This window comes from Dromaius novaehollandiae, chromosome 10 (genome assembly GCF_036370855.1).
Source record: "Dromaius novaehollandiae isolate bDroNov1 chromosome 10, bDroNov1.hap1, whole genome shotgun sequence".
NCBI lineage: Eukaryota > Metazoa > Chordata > Aves > Casuariiformes > Dromaiidae > Dromaius > Dromaius novaehollandiae.
Genome location: NC_088107.1, coordinates 13,875,357 through 13,896,661, shown reverse-complemented (window position 1 = coordinate 13,896,661; position 21,305 = coordinate 13,875,357). Strand labels below are relative to the sequence as shown.

Sequence of the window (21,305 nt, the reverse complement as noted above, 5' to 3'; positions counted from 1 at the left end):
TGGCTAGCAGACTACTGATGAACAAAATTTGTTTGGTCGGTGCTCTGCTACAACTCACAGAAAGTTGTTTCCTTTTTCTCAGCAATCTAGACTGGCCGTTAAGCATTTTTTTTTTGATCAACAACAAAGCCACATAGCTAGTCACGTGGCTGCACAGTTATGAGGACTCATTACTGTAGCACTTCTAAACATATCAGACATGTCTAAGCTTTTCTTAAAAATAAAGAATTTGTAATTCATTACTTTGCAGGACAGACACACATACACATGCACGTATGTATGCACGAATGATCTAATTTCTCCTTGTCTTCTTTAGCTAGATGTAAGTATACAATAATAGAGACATTTGATAGTAACAATTCCAGTTCTGATACTAAGTTCTGACTAATACATATTTCCCCATTTTATGAGACCTCTTGTTGCAGGAAGTGTTCCCTCCCTTTCCTAACCAAAATTAAAACTTTAAAAAATAAATTACTATTAAACTAAAACAGTTCTCTGAAGAAGTGTTACTCAAAAAGTTACAGATAGGTCAGTAAAAAATGATCTTTGTCATGAAACTAACTCAGTAATAGCATTAATGTATTAAGTCAGTGTTTAGTTATTTCATTTAGATGCATTTCATTGTTTTAAAGTTTATACATATTTACTAAATTCCTTACCCTGCCTTGTCGTTGGGAGCATGCCACACAACTGACTTGGATGTTTCCATGCTTAGCACCAGGAATAATTTGCACACATTCAAAGTCATTTGCCAGAATAACAATATCGCAACCAGAACCGTAAGCCTGAAATAATTAAAAAAAAAATTAAAAATGTATGAAACAAGTTGAACTAAACTCTTATTAGAATTATTTTTTCCAAAATCTATGAAAGCATTGACGTCTCCATCTCCATTTAAACAAGTAATGAATTTTATGTTATTATACAGAGGGTTTATTTCTCACCAATTTGGCTGAAGCAGTGGAAGAAGCAACAAGTAAAAAGCAACTCTTATGAGTTATTCTACAATTTCCTTCAGCCCAGTACAGGGAGCAGAGAAGGATAAAGGAATTCAACCAGATGATGCTTATACCTTAACAACTCACAACTCATGGCATAATCTGTCTCAAGAACAGACAGGAACTCTTGAAGGTTTGATATGTTTATGAACCAACAGAATGCACAATAAAACAATGAATACTCTCTTCTTGTCTTGGAATTATATGCTTTTGCATTTATCAGACAGTGGAGTGCAATACCCATTGACAAGCAATGTCTACTGTCAGTTGTTGATGGTATTATATTAAAAATGTTTATTCTACTTTCAAGAAAAAATAATCTTATGCATAGTTAGAAGCCAATTTTTTAAAATTTTTTTAGTATTTTCCCCCCAAAATGATAGAAAACGAAGGAAAATTCTGGCTGTCTGCAATGAACACATTGCTAATTTAGACACCCATATTAGACTTCCCAGAATTCTTAAAAATGAAAGTGGAGCCTAAAGACAGGTGTGGTATATAATGCTGCTGCTCCTGCATATCAGAGAAAATACATTTAATACAGGAACAATTGTAGTCCATTCTTTTTTGTTATAGAGTTACAGGGGCAGGAATGGGCACAGAGCCCATTTCAGAAAACAGTAGCAAAGGAAATGTTAAGTCTTCCACGGTTTAAATTGTGGCAAATAAAAACAATTAAAAATACTTACTCTAGAACTTAAGCTCTATATATGCCTTAACTTTTTTGTTTGATTGCTTTTTTAGTTTTTTTAGTTTTTTTTTTTTAACAATTAATGTTGCTTCTTGGAGCAAGTCAACCAATGCTTTACTAGTCAGGTGGACTTATTATTGAATTTGCATATAAATTCTTAATTTTGCCCCCCCTCCCCTAACAGTATGTGCTTACTTTCCTCAAGAATCCAGCTTCTGGGGTTTTTGTTGGTTTTATAAAGTGCACTTTATTATAAGACTGTGAAACAACAAAGAAAGATTTATCTTGGATATATTTTATCTTGCACAATAAAAACTACAGTTTAAATAATTTGCTTATGAATATGTTACAGAACAATTGTAACTTGCAATGCTTCTCCTTGGCAAGATACATATGCACGTCTGCCAATTTTTCACCTGTCCCAGTGTGCCAGAATATTCTAAAAACCTTAATCACTCCAGATGATCTATTCCGCTGAACTCCCACATTTGAGTTTGGAAATCCCATCTTTGCATCAATCTACTACTGAAATGTTACAAAGTAAACATAATTATAGCTAGGAGTCTCTTTCCTTAAGGTAAGCTTTCCGCTGAGTCCAATACAGTAGACAGAAATCTTTGCAACAGTTGAAATAAGTAAGGAATGTGCCAGCTCTCAACAGTTACTTTCAGATGGTATAAAATTGCTTTCTCAGGTTAGCTTGTTCCCTGCTTCTTTCAAAATAATTTCCATATTACTGAGTCCTGGCCCTCTTCTTAGAAGTCCATCATATTAAAAAAGCTATCTGCATTATTTTTATAAGAAGTGTGCAAGAAGTTGTGTGCACTTCTGTTTATCTCAGTACTATGCCATATGGTTTCTGCTTTCTAGGTTTATAGGATTGACATCTCCTGATGGTCACCCAGTCCCCTAAAACAATGGTGTGAGATAACCACTGGTACTAGGCTGGACAACTGAGGTGCCGTGACCTTTTATGTCTACATCTGATTCTTCTGGGAAGGAGCAACAAAAGAGGAAAAGTGAAGAAAAAGGCTTAATTTAGTGAAAGTACAGTCACTGCTAAAAAAAAAAAAAAAAAAAAAAAAAAAACCCCAAAACGTAACAGTAACAGCAGCAGCAAAGCAGATACTTCGCACCTCAGGTAGATCACTAAATTTCATAACAGTTATGCCTGAAGGCCTTTTCTCATTCTAACATTTCCTAAAACATTATGTTGCTTGGGATAAATAGCAACTTTTGCTTTAATAATTTGTTCAGAATCACAGCTCTGAATATAAATCTTATACAGATGTCAAACAGTTGGGCCTGCTAAAGAATCATAGACTGTGTAGACTGCTGTAATGCAGGATCTTTGTTTTTAAAGCAAAGAATTGTGAGATTTCAGCTGAGAACAGTAAGTCTCCCAACTCAAGAACTGAAAAAAAAATACTAAAAAACAGTGAGACCTCAGAAAGTAAAACCATGATGAAGAGTTTTACAATTAGCTCTTATGAAGCCGAATATTCACTGTGTTTGCATAAATGGCCTTACTGCTAGCAAAATAATTAATCTCTGTTCTTGTAAAGAAACTTATAAGAAAAATAATTACTCCAGTTCTTCTTTTGTCTTTGTTAGGCATTTAAATTTTGTTGCATCACTAGATGTCCACTAGCACAATCATTAACCAGGAATATAGCCTCATGTGCTTATGGATTTCACAATCCAAAGACATTTAGGGTCAGTACCTATGCACATTTTGCATCCAATCATATTCTATTTTTGTGAATATTATTATCACAGCTTTACATGCACATGGATTGGTGTGGTCCCACATATAGCTAAATGCTCATCTGAACACACAAAGGCTGGTTTTACATGTAGCTGCAGTATTCAAATACGCAAAGTAGCCATACAGTTGCACACAGAGAAATAAAAGCTCTGTACAAAATGTAGACTGTCTACAAGATTTCCACAGCCACCTTAACAAAAAGAAAAAAAAAAAAAAGGATACAGTCTTGTCTTTCTGAGACTTCAAGCCCATGACTGTTGTTCTAGGAAGCTATGAGGAACTGATACTGGAGTTATTCACAATGCAAACAGGAAAGAAAAAACCCTACCACTAACACCTAACCACCAAAAGCTGGTTACAGGGAGATTATCTATGTAACAGAATATCCTAACTACTTAATGACTAGGCTATCCCTATTTGGAAGGGAATAAATTATTATTAAACTGGAATGGGAATTTTTCCAGAAAGTGGGGGAGAGAGTTGAGATTCTGAAATAAGTTTTGACAGTGAACAGAAAAGCTGCTTTTGTTCTACTTTTTATATTGAATTTTTTTTGCAGAAGAAATGCTATCAAAGGTGTGGAATTCCAGCCAGGCCAGCAGATGTTCACAAGTAGGAAGGAGATGGAGACCAGGATATGAATGCCCACAGGTAGGCAGGAGAATAAAAGAAGGTCCTTCTGTTCCGATAATTCATCCAGAATTCTAACGTTCACAAGCAATTACCTTCCTAGTACTTAATGCAAAGGGTGAGCAATTAATACAGCAAAGAACTGAAAGACTCGTTTACCGTCAGTTTCATTTCAGCAGGCAGTCTGCCTCATAACTACTAAGAGGAACCTATTAAGAGGCAATTTAAATTGTTGTTTGATACAGTAAAAGAAAAAGGCACTGATCTACTCTAAACCAGGCCTTTAAACTTTCAGATACCCTATTTATTGATTGTTAGCATTTCTAACTTCACATACAAATTTAAAATTTAATTAATCAAGATTCATCATTAGCTGCAATCCTGTTAGGAAGGGATATGAACATGTGACTCAGAAATAATACAGGGAAAGGGAAGGGCTTCTCCATGGTAATTTAATTATGCTTACTGGTTTTAAACTTGTGTACATATATAAATATATATATATAGTTGACTATGCATGAACCAGAACAGATTTTATACCTTCTATATTATATGTTTGTTGACTTTCTGAAGCAAGAGAATTTAGTATCTTGGTTTTTAAATTTTGTTTCCTTCCTCTCCTTCCCCCTATCCCCACTTACAGCAACAGAGTATTTTTCTGACTCATTGTACTATTTAGCCTATTTTTTAAAGAAGTAAAAAGGGGGATTACAGTAGAAAATGTATACTTTTCTTAAAGAATCATGAAGATGTAGAGATCTCTTCCCTAAACTGTGAAATCTTCTTGCTGTCACTCCTGTTCTTGCCTGTTTGGCACTGCACCAGCAACTGACTCGGCACACCTAAGTGCCTTATGCCAACAGAGGATTTAGTCCGATAATGACCTTCAGCTCTAGATTCTTTGAGTAAGTGCTGTCTCTTCATTCTTGGGTCATTTTCTTAGTGTGGATGTTTATTCTGAGTGTGTTTCTTAGTTCTTAAAAATACATTAAAAGTATGTAACTTTATCTAAAGTATATAACTTTAAAACTTAAATTACTTTCAGGAGTACATTTATTATAATCTCACCATTAAGAAAACCTGTCCTTCTCTAAAATACATGTCCACTTTTTCACTTCCAGAGTCTCCAAAATTTTCAAAACTGAAAAGGTCGACTCTTTTCTGCATTGATACTCACATTACATGTCTAAATACAAGTTTCCCACTTGATTACTGTTATGAGGCTTTTCTAATAACTCCATATATTAACATGTTTATATTTGAACAAAACATAAACATTTCTATCAAATCCTCTTTTTATTTTATTCTTTCATTCCTTTAGTGGTAATGCAGTAGATGCATCCTACATTGACAAATAATAAAGAAGCATCATAATATTTAACAATGGTAGTTCCTCTTAAGAATTCAACTGACAACACCTGTGAAATCATTTACATCACCACAGCTCTCTTTTGCTAAAAGAATAGCGGCCACAATACTTGTGGCAACAGACTAACAATCTGCATAACCTGTTAAGAGGAATGGAAGAATCTGTAAACCGTGCAAAAAGGAAAGATGGAAAATAAGATGTTGAAATACTGTAATGGGTGAGAACAGTGCAGAAGTCTTAGATAAACAGAATTATAAGTTGTCACTGTATGAAGTAAGCAGAGTAAGCACCACCCACATGGAGTATCTGCCAACCTCTATTTCTACTGTTACTGATAACTTCAAAGAGAAAATTAAATAGAGTTGCAAGATTGCCAGAAAGCAAGGATGACTTGCAAGATCCATAAGCAACTAATAAGCTGCAGCTTGCCAATGGCTGCTCTGACTGTCAAGATACGGGACCACTGAAATGAACAGTGACAAAGCTCTAACTGAATGCAAGAGCTTTGTCTGTGAAGAAGCAGGACATTGTGACCCACACTGTATCAGTTAGTTTATGCTATATTCTCATTTCTTAGATAATACGAAAGCAACATGTGTATATCACTTTTTCAGCCTCCCATGTTTTCTTGTTTGGTTCTCTAATTTTAATGTTGAAAGCTTGAACTGTCAGTCACAAAAACAGTTATTCCTTCACACAGTCTCATCTTTTTTATTATAAAAATATTTTCCTCTCTATATAAAATGCTGCTCCTCTTTCTATAACTTTTTTGTAATACCTCTGCAAATCTTGCAAACTTAACATGAGTAAAATAGATTAGAAGTTCTCAAGCTCCACTGTGTATGTACTATTAGGGGTACAGAGGCACTTCAAGATGGTAAATGAGGAAGAAAGAGATTCTGCCAACAATGGTATTAAAAAAAAGTTCATAAACCTCCAAACTTAAACAGATAAATTAAAACCTATATTAAAGCCTCAATTAAAGCTTGTGTTGGCCTTCTGAGATCATCTAAAACTTCTAGCACTCCTCCTATATAGCAACACTTATTTCTAAATTTCTGGCTTCAATAAGCTATGGATAGTAAACAGAAATTTCTGTGCCTCCCAACAAACAACGAAGACACCTGCATTCTGAAATACTTCCAAACTTGCATCAACAGACACAACATTTTCACTCCCCCCCCCCCCCCCAGGTCCCAGTAATTTACATATGTTCAATACAACCTACCAAAATAACTGCAAAAAAGCCCACTTCTAGCACGTACCTTTAGAACAGGTTTTTCTAAATGGACATTTGAGACAAATTTGCAGTTGAACACTTTACAATATGTTCACATGCAGAGCAGCAGAGCATAAGTAGTAAGGACTCAGATATTAAGAGTCTGTAATCCAGTTCACATAAACACAACACATTGGGAAGGTATCCATATGTGAAAAGAAAAACTGACAGGGATTTGCAAATAAGGGGTGTAAGAAGCAATTTTCAAGAAGGATGAAGTAGGGAAGTGGGGAACTCCCTATAGCAGAGAAGGAAACCTGTTCTGAATTGCTGTATCTTGTTGACAAAGCTTTGGGTGAAGATTTTGCTTTTTTTCACTAAGAAAAAAAAGTGAAAGTGTGAGCGTGTAACCTCCTCCACAACAGTGTCTAAAATTCATTACATAGTTCCAGGCCAAGTGTTAGCACTGGCATGGAAGATGCAAAGAAGTTTGTCTCTTTTCTTCAAAAATGATCAATCATATATTTAAAATATTTCACTTCCGTCAGGAAAGTTCTTATGTACTGATACAGATAAAATTTGATATTCCTGTTTTTCCACTAATAACAATGTTTCAATTTTCATATTTTGTGCATTTAATGACACTCTTTACATGAAGTAAATCTTCCATTATCTTCTATTTGTTGGACAGGAAGCAGTTGTTGGAATGTTTATCCATACAGAATCCAACCTGTAAGTAACTGACCTAGTGAGTTTAACTCCTCACTTGCGGTCAGTACAAATGAATTGGTTTCAATTTTTTTTTTTCAAACCTAGACTGACCTTAAAAACAGCTACATTCTGTTCAGAGTTTCAGAGAAAAAAAAAACACCTTGATTTTGGACAAAGGACAAAAGTCACGTAAACACAATCTGAGCAGCCTGGCTTCTTTCCATGGAACCACCTTGTTCGACATCCTGGAATGTTAGACTGGTACCACACAGCACACCCGGAGTTAGGGTCAGTGACTGAAACTGGCTCCATTTAAAAAGGCTGCTTAATAATAAAAGCTAATTCAAATCAACCATGGCTTGAAAAATACAGATAGTTTACTATCTTTAAAAATGTATGAGCTGTGAGTTAGACTCCAATGTTCAAATGACGTACCAGGAGTTACCCCTTTTCTGTCTAAGCGGAGTGTGTGCTTCGTAAGGCTTTTTGTTTTTAAAAAAGCTCAACTCTGACCACTTTATAACTTCTGTAAATTCCTCTGTAAAACATGGTGAACAGTATTTGCTGAAATGAGACACGAAGCCCTGCTTAAAAGCAACTTGAATAGTGCACAGAATTATTACCAGAAATGACGAAACTATAACCTTCATCATTTAGTACTTAAACCCTTTGCTTCTGCTGTGTCCTGTCTGAAGCTCGAACTGAGGGAGGCTGACGAGACTGCTTCGTGAAGCATTATCAAGCTATTTTGCTTCTAATCACCCTTCAAACAATTTTTTCTGTTTATTACCCACTCTGCTAGACTGGGTACAACACTGCTACAATATCCACGAGCCAGTTCGTTAACCAAACACCTCTTGCATTTCATTTCTCATGTGGGAAATACAAGATGTATGTCAAGATTGTTGTGGGCAGATGTGGGAGCACAGGGAGGAAAGAACACTGTGTGCATTTCAGACAGAGACACGCAAAACCTTTGTAACCAGCCTTCATAAACTCTAGCAAGCATACTTGCCGTTTGTGCACGAATTTATCCGAATCTGGCCAGAGTTTTAAAAACAACAGAGAAAGACAACTAGCTCTATTTATTCATTTTATAAAGGCCCTAATACTTATTTTTAGAAAGTAAAAATATTACTGGAAAAATTATTTCTTTTCCCTTTCTCATTCTCAGAACACCTAAATGACTTTCAAAGCTTGAAAAAAGTCCAGCTGCACTGAACATATCTTAGCTCTGACTACATTAACTTAGAATTTAGCCTAGCTGTATCCCCAGCAAGGAGACATTTAAACTAGCCAAGAGCATGCCACCGAGGAAAGGAAACGATAAAGAAGAACGAGAGGACTGCAATGTCCCTGAGCAGGTCAGAAAAAAATGCATCCCTTCTCTCAGAATCCTAAGATCACTGGAGTTAGGCATCTAAGCAGGTTCATCTTAAGAAGACATTTTTCCTCAAGAAAATAGGAAATATCGCTAAAACTATTAGCCAGTGAATACACATATTCAAGTCACTATTCTGCTTCTAAGTGGAATAACTTTAACATGAGTGATTGAGACACTATCACAATATCCTTGTGATTAGAGCGTTTTCTTTGCACAAAGACAACTATGATATTTGCAAGTCCACATGATGAATTGGTTGTAGCAATTTTGAACTAGTTCTCACACGTTTTAAATGAATGCCCTAACATCAGCAAAAACATGAGCAAGCACATTTAGACAGTGGTTTCTCTGCCTCAATCTAACTTCATATAGTACAGCATATACCATGTAGGTCCCCCTTAACCACCTGCCTTTTACTGGTCTGCTTCTAGCTGTGTTCAGTTGACAGATGTTACGTCTTTAGCATATGTCTGTAGAGTCAGGCCCTATCACAAATACAGATGCTCCCTTCCCTAAACTGCGACTCCTCCTCCAGGATCTAATTTAAAGCTATGGCTCCAAACGGCTCAATGGTTTGGGAGTATGGAGCAAGGTCAGTACAGTTTTATCAATGTTGACCAACAGTATTTAAGGTTAGGCACCAATGAAAGTGTCATCTGCAGTGAATGGGTAGATGATGGTGCCACGGAGAGTCACGCAGGTGACCAATTTCCTGTGCATCTGGATACAGGGGCCTGAACTCTGTGCTAGCAGATGATCTTACTGCATAGCTTATTGCAGGATCAAGGTCTGGAACAGTAGGAAATAATACCACAAATACATAGAAAGAGGAGGAAATAAGAAGATGAAAGTTACAGCTGTGAAATATATTTCTTAAAGCACACTCATCTTTTAGTTCTTTAAGGTGCTATAATAAAACTGGATGCAGCAGCCAGAGAAGAGAATGAGGTGCATTACTACATGCAAATTCCACAGTTAAAGCGTACTACCAAATGGTTGTGCATTTTTTTAAAATGTAACTTTTATTCTTGGAAAACTCTCGTGTGAACTATAATATATCATATTCATTTTTGATGTTGTCACAACTGCAGTGAGGTTTAACATAAAGTTGTATTTTATAATACCAATTGGTTGGCATTTCCAAGTTATCACAATAAAAAGAAACAAAATAGTATATGAATATTCATATATGAGTATCAAAAGTAACAGAGGTTCCTTTAACATCAGTATAGCTGCGCAGCAGCAGAACAGGGAAAATACAGAAAGAGCTGGCATCTTTTTATTTCTGATGACTTTTGAGCATTCATTACTCAAATTACACACCTGTGATAATCCAAAGTAAGCTTTAAATGTTCGACTAGTCCCCTGAGCATCATACTAGACTAAGAATGATGCTCTGTGTCATTCAGTTTGGAATTGGTTAGTGCGAATCTTGTAACTGTTAACACTAAATGTAATGAGACAATTTATTCCCAAATAATAAAATACTGATTAGATTACACTGTGCTAAACACTGCAGAAGCTGATCACTCATTAAAACCATGCAAGCACATGATAAGCTAAAACAGTCGCCACTAACAGCAAAAGGAGAAATAATCAGGGGATGATAAATTTAGATAATACGTTACTGGACTCTTGAAATCTGCTGAATATTTCTCTTTTTGTCTATTTTCTCCTCTAATTTAAGAGGAGCTTTTGACACAGACGTTTGTGTTCTGTCAACCACTGCCACGGAGGCCCCACGCTCGTCCGTAGCGGGTCCGTAGGATCTTTACGAAGCCGGGTGCAACAGAATCGCTCCTCTTCGCAAGAGGGCCACGGCGCCCGTCATTAAATAAATAAATAAATAAAGGATCCAGCCGGAGACCTGCGGACGTGCCGTTCCGGGCTGTCCCCGCTCGCCGCCCCGCTCCGGGCCCGCAGCAGGGCCGGCCGCACCCGCCGCCCTCCCGCAGCCGGCGCGGGGCCGCGACGCCCCGCCGGGTCGCTCCCTCCCGCCCGCCCGCCCCGCGCTGCGGCGCCGCAGCGCCAGGCCGCTCCCCCCGCCGGCCCCCTGGGCCCCGCTCCCCTCACGGCGCTGCCGTGGCGCCGCCCGCCCCCGCCCCGGCTAATCCCCCCGCCGCCGCCGCCGTTACCGTGAAGGGGACGTCCTCAACGCTGCCCACCGAGTAGCAGTTGTCGCCGGGGTTGACGGCGCCGGTGAGCACCTGGTGGAGATGCATCGCGGCCCCGCGCCCTCCCGGCGCCCGCCGCGCCGCTGCCCTCGCCTCCGCCGGCACCGAGCGAGACCCGGATGGCTCCGCGCTCCCGCTCGCCTCGCGGGGCCACGGCCCTCCGCGGCGCCGCCGCGAGCGCGCGCGCTGCAGCCTGCGGCCGCGCGCCGCACCGCGCGGGCGGGGTGGGGCGGGGGGAGGGGAGGAGAGGGGGCGGCGCACGCGCCGGGCGGCGCCCGAGTCAGGTGAGGCGCGCGCAGGCACCGCCCCGCCCGCGCCGCGGCGGCAGTTGGGGGAGCCGTTGCGCGCGCGCGCCCGCGAGGCCGTTGGGCGCGGGGCGGGGGGGAGGCCCGCCGTGAGGGGAGTGAGGCGGGCGGCTGCGCGCGCGGGGCGGCCCCAGGCGGGCGGTGTAGCGGGGCAGGAGCAGAGCGCCGGGTTTAAAAGAGAAGGGAGGGACGGCTAGAAACCGCGGGATGCGGCGCGCCAGGCTCGCGCCTCGAGGTGAGACAGCGGCAGGGCGCCTCACGGGGCGGGGGGTGCTCCACGCCTGCGGGGCGTGAGGCGGGCCGGCGGCGGGTCCCCGCCCGGCTGGGGTGGGCAGCGCCGCGCCGCGGAGCGGAGTCTCCTCCCGGCGAGGAAAAGGCGTGAGCGGCGTGTGGCAGCCGCCCCGCCTGGCGCCGCGGGAGGGAGAGCGAGTGCGGTGCCTGGGAGGGGTCGCCGCCGCTTCGCGCGCCCTCGCGTGTGGTGACGCCCCGAAGCACTGAGGAGGCTGTTGGCGCCTGGCGGCCTCGCCCCTCCCGGCGCCGGTCAGGCCCGAGCGGAGCGCGTGGGGCGGCAGCGCCCGGGCAGGTAGCGGCAGCGCGGCCGGCCCGCGCCCTGCGCCCTCGAGGAGCGGGGCCAGCGACACGAGCAGAGAGAATCGCTTGTGTGCTAGTGGGGATGGGGAGAAACGTTTCTGGGCTGTATGAAGTCTCCATTTACAGGCGCTATCGTGAGAAAACTACCACTAATGCCCACAAAAGAACAGTAAGAAGGGGTGGGGTGCACCTTGTTTGATAAACATGTTTGGTTCTGTTTTTTGCACCTTATGTAGCCTCACAGGAAAACATGATGAGGTTTTTATCAATTATTTGTAATAACTGCCCAGAACTTAGTTTTGAGACCAAAAACCTTTAAATATGCCTGTCCTTCTCAGTCTTGGAAGTGTGAAGGAGGCTGGGTCCTGGAAACTTGTTGGGAGGAATGGTAAACTCTGAAGGGGAAAAAATACTTTGTATGCAGTGTGTCCTGGTATAAGGAAAACTCTCCATCTTTTTTTGTACTAGGTGAATATGGTGCTCTTGCAGTTGTGCTATTGGTAAGAATGAGTCTGAGAGCTTTGCCTGACCGAGGACTGCAGGATTCACTTTGCATTTTATTGCTTCTTGAAAGCATGTGTTGTACGAACAAGTGAGCTTAATCAGAATGTAGAGGTAAATGAAGATGTATCAGTTATTTTTGAATGGAAAAACACAGTCATCATAATATTTGAATCTACTGCTGTGCAAGCCAATAGAAATCTTTGTTTAAAGGGAGCAGCACCTCTAGCTGGGGTGGGATGGGAGAAAAACCATTTTAATCTTCTGTTGGACTGGCTACATAAACTAATTTATAACTTTCATATATTTCTACTGATGCTTACTATTCCATAAACTTTGATTCAATGCTCTTCTGTGCAAAATGTTTGCTAACTTGGAACTGATTTTTATTTTAGGTGAGATTTTTTTCAAATACAGTATGATTTGGAGGCATAAACAGTGTTTTTGAAAATCAATGGAGTGAAGTCCACATAATGCTTGAAAAGACAGCTGGCCTTTGGATGGATAATTAGCACAGGCAGTTGTAATATTAAGTAGGATCACATGAGAACAGTATGACCTAGAGCAAAGTGTTATCACCTGCTTGATGTGGTAGAGCTATCTGGTTTTGACAGCAAGAAGGCTTAAGTTTAAGCAGAGTACCTGCAGGATTACTTCAGTCTTCCTGGGTGGCCAATATGATTAGTGAGAATTTTGGTTTTGAGCCCAGTCTTCTATTACCTAATGAGAGTAAGGCTGCCAGTAACTCTTGGGCATGTACCAGCTGTGAGAAAACTTCCATCTTCTTGTTTGGGTTGGTGAGAAACTTTTTCAGTGTTTGACTTCTGCAAGGTGTTATAATTATATTGAGACTTTACTGTGGGACAGAGAATGCATGTTACTCTGAAGTAAGAAAGATTCCTTTTTAAAGTGAAAATAATGCTGAATTGTGGGTTTAATAGTAAAATACTCTATTTCTGGCTGTAGAAACCTGTAGACATGATCACCTGTGGGCACAGAGCTTTGAGCAACGATTGTTTGGCAAGTATCTGCAGATATGGCCTTCACATTCTTCCTGGAGGCAAGTAGTTTCACCTGAATTTTGCTTGCAGATCCAGTTGTGTTTACCTTAACTGATTCTTTCTTACTAGTGATTTAAATATCTCACATTATAATTTTTTTAATACATAACAGTGATCTCTTTTTTTTTTTTATGCCCAAGAGCAGAAAACAATGTTTCTTTATCAAAAAAAAAAAAAAAAACCCACCAAAATTTGGGAGCTTTCATTCTCTTAACTTTTCTTTTTGCTCCTGATTAGCTGGTTGCTTTGTTCAATTACTCTTTTTCTTAGGAGTACAAAGAAAGGAAAGTATAGTACCTCTGCTGGAAGCTGTTTGCACAGGAATTCCCTGCTCTGGCTTGAAATTAGTTGGAGTTGTGGGAGGGGAAGTTCTGTTACTGCAAGACAGTGATTGCTGGAACCAAAAGTTCTATTTAATTTATGATAAGCTGCTTTTTGAGCAGCACCTTAGGCTTAAGTATGTGTTAGGAATGCTTGGTCTAGTGAGATAGATTAGATGACCTCTTGAGACCTTGTGTGGATCATATATAAAGATGACTACTGATTTGTCTTCTCCAAACTACACCCCAAAAAACCCCCCACCACTATAGATATTTAGAAGTTGAGATGTCCTTCCCACTGCTTCTAAAAAGAGGGAGGCAAAAGAAAGAAATCATCCACTGAGCCCCACTGACACTATGGAGAAGTAACTTGGTTCTGTTTGCTGTAGGAAGAAGTATTTTCACTTGGCAAAAGAAGATGGTATGATATAAAAAGCAGAAGGAAATATGCTTTGATGCAGAAACCATGATTATAAAATCTATAATGACTTCTTCTGGGTTTCTCTAGTATATATAGAGAAGGGAAAAAAAATCTTCCTTTCTGCAAAAGGCAGGGTGGTTTATGGGAATTAGTAAATGGTTAAAAAGAATATAATATTGTATTTGCAAAGGGAAGAAATTCTAAAGCACATACAAAAGAAATGTGCTGCACACAGCCTTGGGAGCAAGTCTCCAAAGAGACATCATGCAAGATAAATACCTATGCTGGATTGCATTTTATTTCAAAAACAAAATGCTGCATTCCAGCCTTGGTATCTTGCAGTGTGAGAACATCCCCTCTTAGGATCACTCCTGTCAGTTTTCTCTGCTGCTAAAGGCTTCTGCCCCGAAGAGATGGAGAACTTTTGAGCACGATGCTTATGCGATTCTGTGAATGTTTTCTCCATGATTCATGATGATTGTCTCAAATCTTCACCATGTTCTTCAAAAAATTGTCTGCCTCTTTCCCTGAAGGAAAGCTAGTTGCCTCTTGTTTTTGTGAACTCAAATTCAGCTGTTACTTGGAGAAAGCCATGTGCTTCAATCTGAGGTGTGCACCTCTTCTCTGCTGTTAACTTCTAAACTAGAATGTGTTTCTCTTGTTATAGCATTATTACCATATAGATTCAGAACAAGATTGCCCCCATATCCATCTTCCTTCTTAAACTGTTCATTGTCTTTAAGGTCTTCTATAGCAATATCCATTAACCTATGAAGGATGGTTACTTCTTCTATACTCCTGAAAAGACCTTGTTACAGCACAATTTTTGCTTAGATATTTTTAGAAGATCGTGTTTATGGAAACTGAGAGTTGCACTTCCTCAAGAGTACCTAAATGCTGAAGACTTCCAGTAGCAGATAGGTATCTATCAATCTTCCCCAATCTGGACCATTACTCTCCTGTAGAATAATTGCCCAGACTTTAATTTTGAAGAGTAGAGCTGAGGGAGATTTTGGGGGGTGGAGGGGGAACACAACTGATAGCATTAAAAGTTGCAACTAAAATGCAGCTTTTCAAGAAATTTTTCTTAAAGCACAATCAGGTACTTATGAAGGAAAGAACTAATGATTAAACAGTCTAATCCAATTGAGTGGTGTGGTAGTAAAAAGGACATAAAATTAAAATGGCAAAGAGGAGCTGAGGCACTTGCTTGACTTGGCTGCCTCTTCCTATGGCTAAGGAAGGCTGCATGTAGGAGTGCTGCCTCCTCATTCTCTTCAGGAGCCTCTAAGCGTTTGTTTTCTTGCCAGTGTCTTTCCTACAAGGAATCTAATTGTGGTGCCAGCTCCAGACTGGTAGAGGTTTTTTTGGGGGGGTGAGATGGGATTTTTTCCAAGAAATTATTGTGGTGTTTGGTGTTTGTTCAGTTATAAATACTTGGGATGCTAAGCAAGCGGAGGTGAAGCAAACCTAAATCACTGCTAGTAGTGGTATGTGATAAGACACTGGACTTCAATGGCATAGGATTAAATATTAACTAGTCCTGTGGCCTGAATTTCAGCTGTGTGCTCTCTGAGTGCTTATGTTATATAGAAATCTAATGACACTTCAACAGTGTATTTGATGGAATCACTTTCTGAGAATCTAGACCTTAATATGCAGTAGGAAGAAGTATTGTTTTAATGGGAATATTTTCCTTTGTTTGGAAGGAGGAATAATACTCTGTATCTGTGCAAGTTCTGTTCTTCTGTGGGTCTTGGCTTTCAATGCATCTGTCAGGCATCTGGAAAATAGAAATAAATGCACATGGTCATTTTTGAATTCACTGGAGAGATTCTAAGTACATGTTCTTTAACTTCTGCTCTAAATGATGATTCAGTAGAATGACAAATGTTTGTATTGCCAGTCTCATACAAATGATTTTCCTGACAAATGAAGAAGCATTCTTTATCCGACAGTGTTCTGAAGGCACTAGGTATATGTGAAAGATGTCAGGATTTTCCCATCTCTTTAATTAAAACCAAAACAAAAAAACTCCCACCATAAATGCTTAAATCCTGAAATATTTTAAGGGTGAAATGAAACTGAGTTGCATCATGCTGCTCCAAGAATTTAAATTCTGCATCTGTCAAAGGTGGGCATTCCTGTCCTTAAGGATGTAATGAAAACTGTTGCATGGGGTTATTTACAGTAAAAGGCCTCATACTCAGGACCTGGAGAAGACCAGAAGAAGCCCCCTGTTACAAACTTCTGATGACAGTGTTTTTGGGTGCAGATGGGGTCTTCAGCACCACCAGTTTTATAAGAACCACAGGAAGAACTCAACAAGGCTGAGGAAGACTTGAAATAAAAGCTCTTCTGGGGAACTTATGCCAAAACACTTTGGGCAGACATTTGGAAAACTTGTCCTCAGCGGAAAAGTAATTTTAGATTTGTTCTTTCTCAGTAATTCTTGTGTGGTTTTTCTTCTTTTTATTTCTTCACCTTCAAAGTTGTCTTGCTGCTAATGCATCCTAACTGAATGAGATAACTATTCTTTAATTGCACTTCCTACCCCAGAAGAAGAATCTGTAAGGGAATCACTTTGTTTTATTTCCTTTTTGCTTTCAACTCAGTACCATTCTTGAATTTTACTGGCACTTATGCAGACTTTTTAAAGCACTATATACATCTACGTTTTCCTTGCTTTGTCATTCTGTCTAACTTATTTTCTAAAAGTACCTTAATGTATCCTGAATCAGCAGATTCTTCAGACTTACTGGTTTGATAAAACTTCAGCTACACTGAGCCTTTTGTTATATTAGCTATGCTTCCAAAGATTGCTTTTTAAATTGTAAGTAAAAAGAATCAAGCACTTAACACTATGGCTGTCACTTCTCTCTCCTTTGAACTGCAGGTGCAAATAAAGTATGAAATGGCATATGGATTTAGCTGTTAAATCACTATGAACTTTTTTCCCCTCTGTTTGCAATATTAAAGAAAACAGTAACCAGTATCTTTCAATATAAAGGTGTTTTTGAATTCAGTTAGGAAGAGGAGTGGAAACAGTATTCACATCATGTAACTTTTGTTCTTTATATGCTCTGGTGAGCATGTAAAAAGCATGTGTGAGTAACAGAGCTCATGCAGAGTAAGTACAGTTTTTTCAAACTGCCCTCTGGAAGAACTTGCCTCTTTCTTGACTCTGCAGGGAATACAGTATAAAATGAGGTATGTAAAACTGGACTATGAAGTTGCCCCCTATGTATAACATGTCACTGTACAGTGTAATTGATGTACTGTATGCCAGCTGCTGAGTTGAAGGTTTTATTCAGTTTCGTAATTCTCTGGAGTATCTAATCATTAACTCTTCAGTATTCATGTCAGTAGCGTAAACTTCCTGACCTTGTTGACACTCCAGCTCAACCATTGCTAATTAACCCAGTGGCATTGTCCTGTGTTGAAAACAAGCTGATGTGCTGACACAGGGTGTGGCTTAAGCAGCGCAAAAACATTCATTGTCAGTAGTTGTAGGACCACAAGTTTTTAACTCACTCTGTGCATTTCCAGTGAGCCTGTCAGGACACACATGAAACATTTGAAATGGAGTAAAGCAGTTAGCAGTATTCTTTCTTACTAATGTGAGTCTGAAGCATCTTTCACCGATTCTAGTGATGGAATGAATTTATTTTTAAAACATGACAGATGTTCTCTTGTCTAATGACTTTTAATAAGCTGGGGACTATAGAACTGAGCACACATTTAGTGATAGCTGGGGCTTTATGGGAATCTGGCATTCTCCTTCCCTGCCATATCAATGAGAATAAACTCTTGGAAATGCAAAATCTGCCATGAAATGGGAAGTTAAATTCTCCTTACTGAACTCATTTGTCAAATACCTCTGACCTGGCTGCTCTGCAGCCCTAAGGAGCAAAGAACTGCTATGCCCCTATAGTTCAAAACTGAATTCAGTGGAATAGTATATGTAGATGCACCACTGTATATTATTCAGCTGGACTTTTTTATCCCGTATAAAATGGACTTGGCAAGCAGCAGTGAGGCCAACAAACTATTTTTAATGAGCTAGGTTTTAGTTACTGGGTTTTCTCGATGAAAGAATTGTTAATCATTTTCTGTACTGATTTTAAAGATACCAGAAACCATTTTGAGGCACGGAGTCGTGTGTGTTCTGTATCAGTTGCTAATTGACTTACTAGGGAAGGGACTGTTATGTACATGCTTGATGTTTGACACTGACTTCGGATGACTGGGTGTTCTAGGTGATACTTCTGTATAAGTGACAGTGCCTTAAGTTGCAAGTGGCCAGTTTACTTAAAGAGCATTCAGACTTGCTCAAAATAAGCTGGGGCTGTACCTTTCTTTGCTCCTTTATTACAGTGAATGCCTCAGATCTCTAATGTATGTCCTGTGGAGCTTGTAGTTGAAGTTAGAAAACCCAAATCACAGGAATTATATAAATCAAGACACAAAGTGCCAAATAACCCTGCAGCTGAGACCTCTGCATACACTTTGTCCTTGAGCCCAGTTAATCATAGTATATTTTATCTAGAGCTGTTGCCATCTGAACTTCCTCCTCAGGTTGGTAGAGGTGCATCTTTGTGTGTATCGTTTGGGGAATTAGTGAGCTGTAACTGCAGTGGAGTTCAGTGAACTTCAGCAGAGGCTGCTTGGTTTAACACCTGCTCATACTTTGAGTCAACAGAAGAGCCTTTCACGTTTTTTGCAGTAATATATAGAGGAGAGCTTTAATGTTTAAAGTACATGCACCATTTACTTGTGAATTACACTCTAGAAGTGGCATCTAAGGAGTATATTTCAAGAGCAAAGTGCTATCCAGGTATTCACTTGCTAAAATAAATCATGCCTCACATGAGGTTTCTCAGAGGTAAGCTCAAGGATGCTGCCTGTGGTCTGTGACCTTAAACTATGAAGTTTAAAACTTCATAGTTTTAAACTGGTGACTGACTTATTGAGGGATTTATATTACTCATGTAATAAGCAAGTTATTGTTTATAATAAACTAAATATATTTCCCAGAAGATTATATGTAGAGCAGCTCAGTTCTTTGTACCTTCTCTCCAGAGAATGTGAGAGGTCTGCACAGATTTCCAACTGGAGATTCTCAGTGCAGAGTGTTGAGGATTGATGATTCTCAAGTCAGCATATTGATAAGAAATGTATGGATGTTACTATATATTCTTCAGGCTGATCTGAAGAATGCTGCAATATGCATTAAAGTGAAACTTGCTTGCATCCTTGTGTTATAACATTGAGAAAATCTCTAGGATTATTCTGGGGTATGAACTGTTTGTTCCAATCTGGCAGACAACTCTGAGATTGTAATAAAGATGAATGCATATAAAAAACATCTCCTTGATATTCCTACAACCACAAACAGGATATGAGAAATGAGCTGAATGCTAGCTGTGATTAATTATACTACACAAAGAATTCACTGATGGTACACTCTGAATATACAGTCGCATCTCTTAATTTAAGTCAAAATTAAAGATGAGATTTGAGTCCAGTTAAATCAATAGAGTTTTTGCTAATGACTTGATCGGAAGAGTGGTCAGATTTTGTTTCATATGTGTTTGTCTTTGGGGTTTTGTTGTGCTTTCCTAGCTTCTTCCCTGCCCCCCCGTTCCACTGTCCTGTCATTTTTTTTCCTCTCCACCTCCTCAAACTCTTGAAATCCTTAGCCCAGTTTAAATGGGTGTAGAAGTCTGCTGCACATTTTATGAAAATTCATGGCAGAGTAGAGAAGAGGCACTTTAATTAGGCCCCTGCTGATGGAAAGGCTGCAGTGAGATCCTGATGCTTTTGTCTTGTTTGGCATGGGAGGAACTGAATGTCGATACTTTCAGTTAGAGGAACGAAGTGGTATTGTATTAAGGAGAGGTGGATGTCACAAGAGACATGGCAGGGCAGTGAGAAGGGGACTGAGGAGGGAGGTTGGTTGGGGAGGGGGTGGCAGCCTACAGGCAGGCTGCATTTGTTCTACTGCTCATGGACCAACTTATCTCACAGAAAGGATCCTTGAGTGCTGACAGCCAGAAGCATTTGGTGGCCAGTTTCTTGACCTGTTTCAGTTTCTTTTAGTAAATCAGAATAGGTAAACTGGTGTTATCTGCTTTTGCCTGAAAAAGAGACTAATAATAATTTTGTAGCCATTGAAGGAGTGATGAGGAAACTTAGCTGTTCCTTACATAAAATAAAAGATTTAGCTAATATTGAGCACTCCATTCCCATTGACTCAATAGGAGCTACATGTGCAAAACACCTGACAGGCCAGCAATGCCTACATATATTCTGAGGGTGCGTGCAGGAGTAAATGAGTTAAGTGTTCATGATATTTGCCAGCAGCATGAGATGGAAATGCTGCCCACTGCATCAAACAGATCCACCACCATCTGTTAACAAAGGTTTGCTGCATTGAGAGGAGCAGAAAACTGTATAATTTTCCTTCTATTAAACCTTGTGAGAAATCTGCGTTTTTTTCTGACTATTTTCTCTGAATTCAGGTCAAGTCTTTGTTCTTAATATTTTGAAATTTCTGTGAATGTTATAAATTTAAGTAAAGGAAGCCTTATCTATGTAAGCAGTATTTTCCTCTATACTGATCAACACTAGATTTTACTTTGCTTTGCTACTTCAGCAAATATATAAACACCATAATTAAGGTCACAGGCAAAGCAATCAGTTATTTGGATCATACAATGTTTTTATATATTATTGAAAATGTATGTAAAAGGGCTCCCTTCACTATAATCTTGTACTTACAATTATCAGGCAGTCAAGATATATATATATTTTTAAGACTTAAGCAGATCAAGTAGAATAAGCAACTGCTGCCACATTTGTTACAGGTGGGTGTTTGCCATCACTCTTGAACAAATAATCTTTTCTATTTTTTTTTTTTTTTTTTTTTTAACATTGACTATGTAGGCCAACCAAGGCTGGCTGGTAGTCTGTAGGCTGCAGCCATTAATATCAGATACTAAAGAGTTGAAAGGTAGAGTCAGCTGGTCTTAAATACAAGTCTTGTTATTTTGTTCGTGTGAGTAGGGCAGTGTATTCAGCATCTTTTAACAATTATTCTCCCTATTGCAAATAGCTGTATGCTGCATCACTGAACCATGAAAAGATGTGATGTACA

The 21,305-nt window shown here is 39.7% G+C and overlaps 1 protein-coding gene and 1 long non-coding RNA gene across 3 annotated transcripts in view; one reads left to right on the top strand and one right to left on the bottom strand.

The window, feature by feature from the left end:
- Positions 1-11,179, bottom strand: part of DMXL2 (Dmx like 2) — a 60,852-nt gene extending 49,673 nt beyond the window's left edge. For both annotated transcript variants that reach the window (XM_064517352.1, XM_064517353.1), the window contains exons 1-2: positions 10,909-11,179; positions 663-788 (exon numbers count right to left, since the gene is read on the bottom strand). In XM_064517352.1, coding sequence (XP_064373422.1) covers positions 663-788; positions 10,909-10,995 — 213 coding nt within the window. In that variant the 5' untranslated portion in view covers positions 10,996-11,179. The remainder of the gene's footprint in view (positions 1-662; positions 789-10,908) is intronic.
- A 100-nt stretch (positions 11,180-11,279) lies between these two features.
- LOC135329349 (uncharacterized) lies at positions 11,280-17,072 on the top strand. Its single transcript, XR_010390761.1, has 2 exons — positions 11,280-12,458; positions 13,311-17,072. It is a non-coding gene; the product is annotated as an uncharacterized LOC135329349 (long non-coding RNA).
- Positions 17,073-21,305: the final 4,233 nt, after the last annotated feature.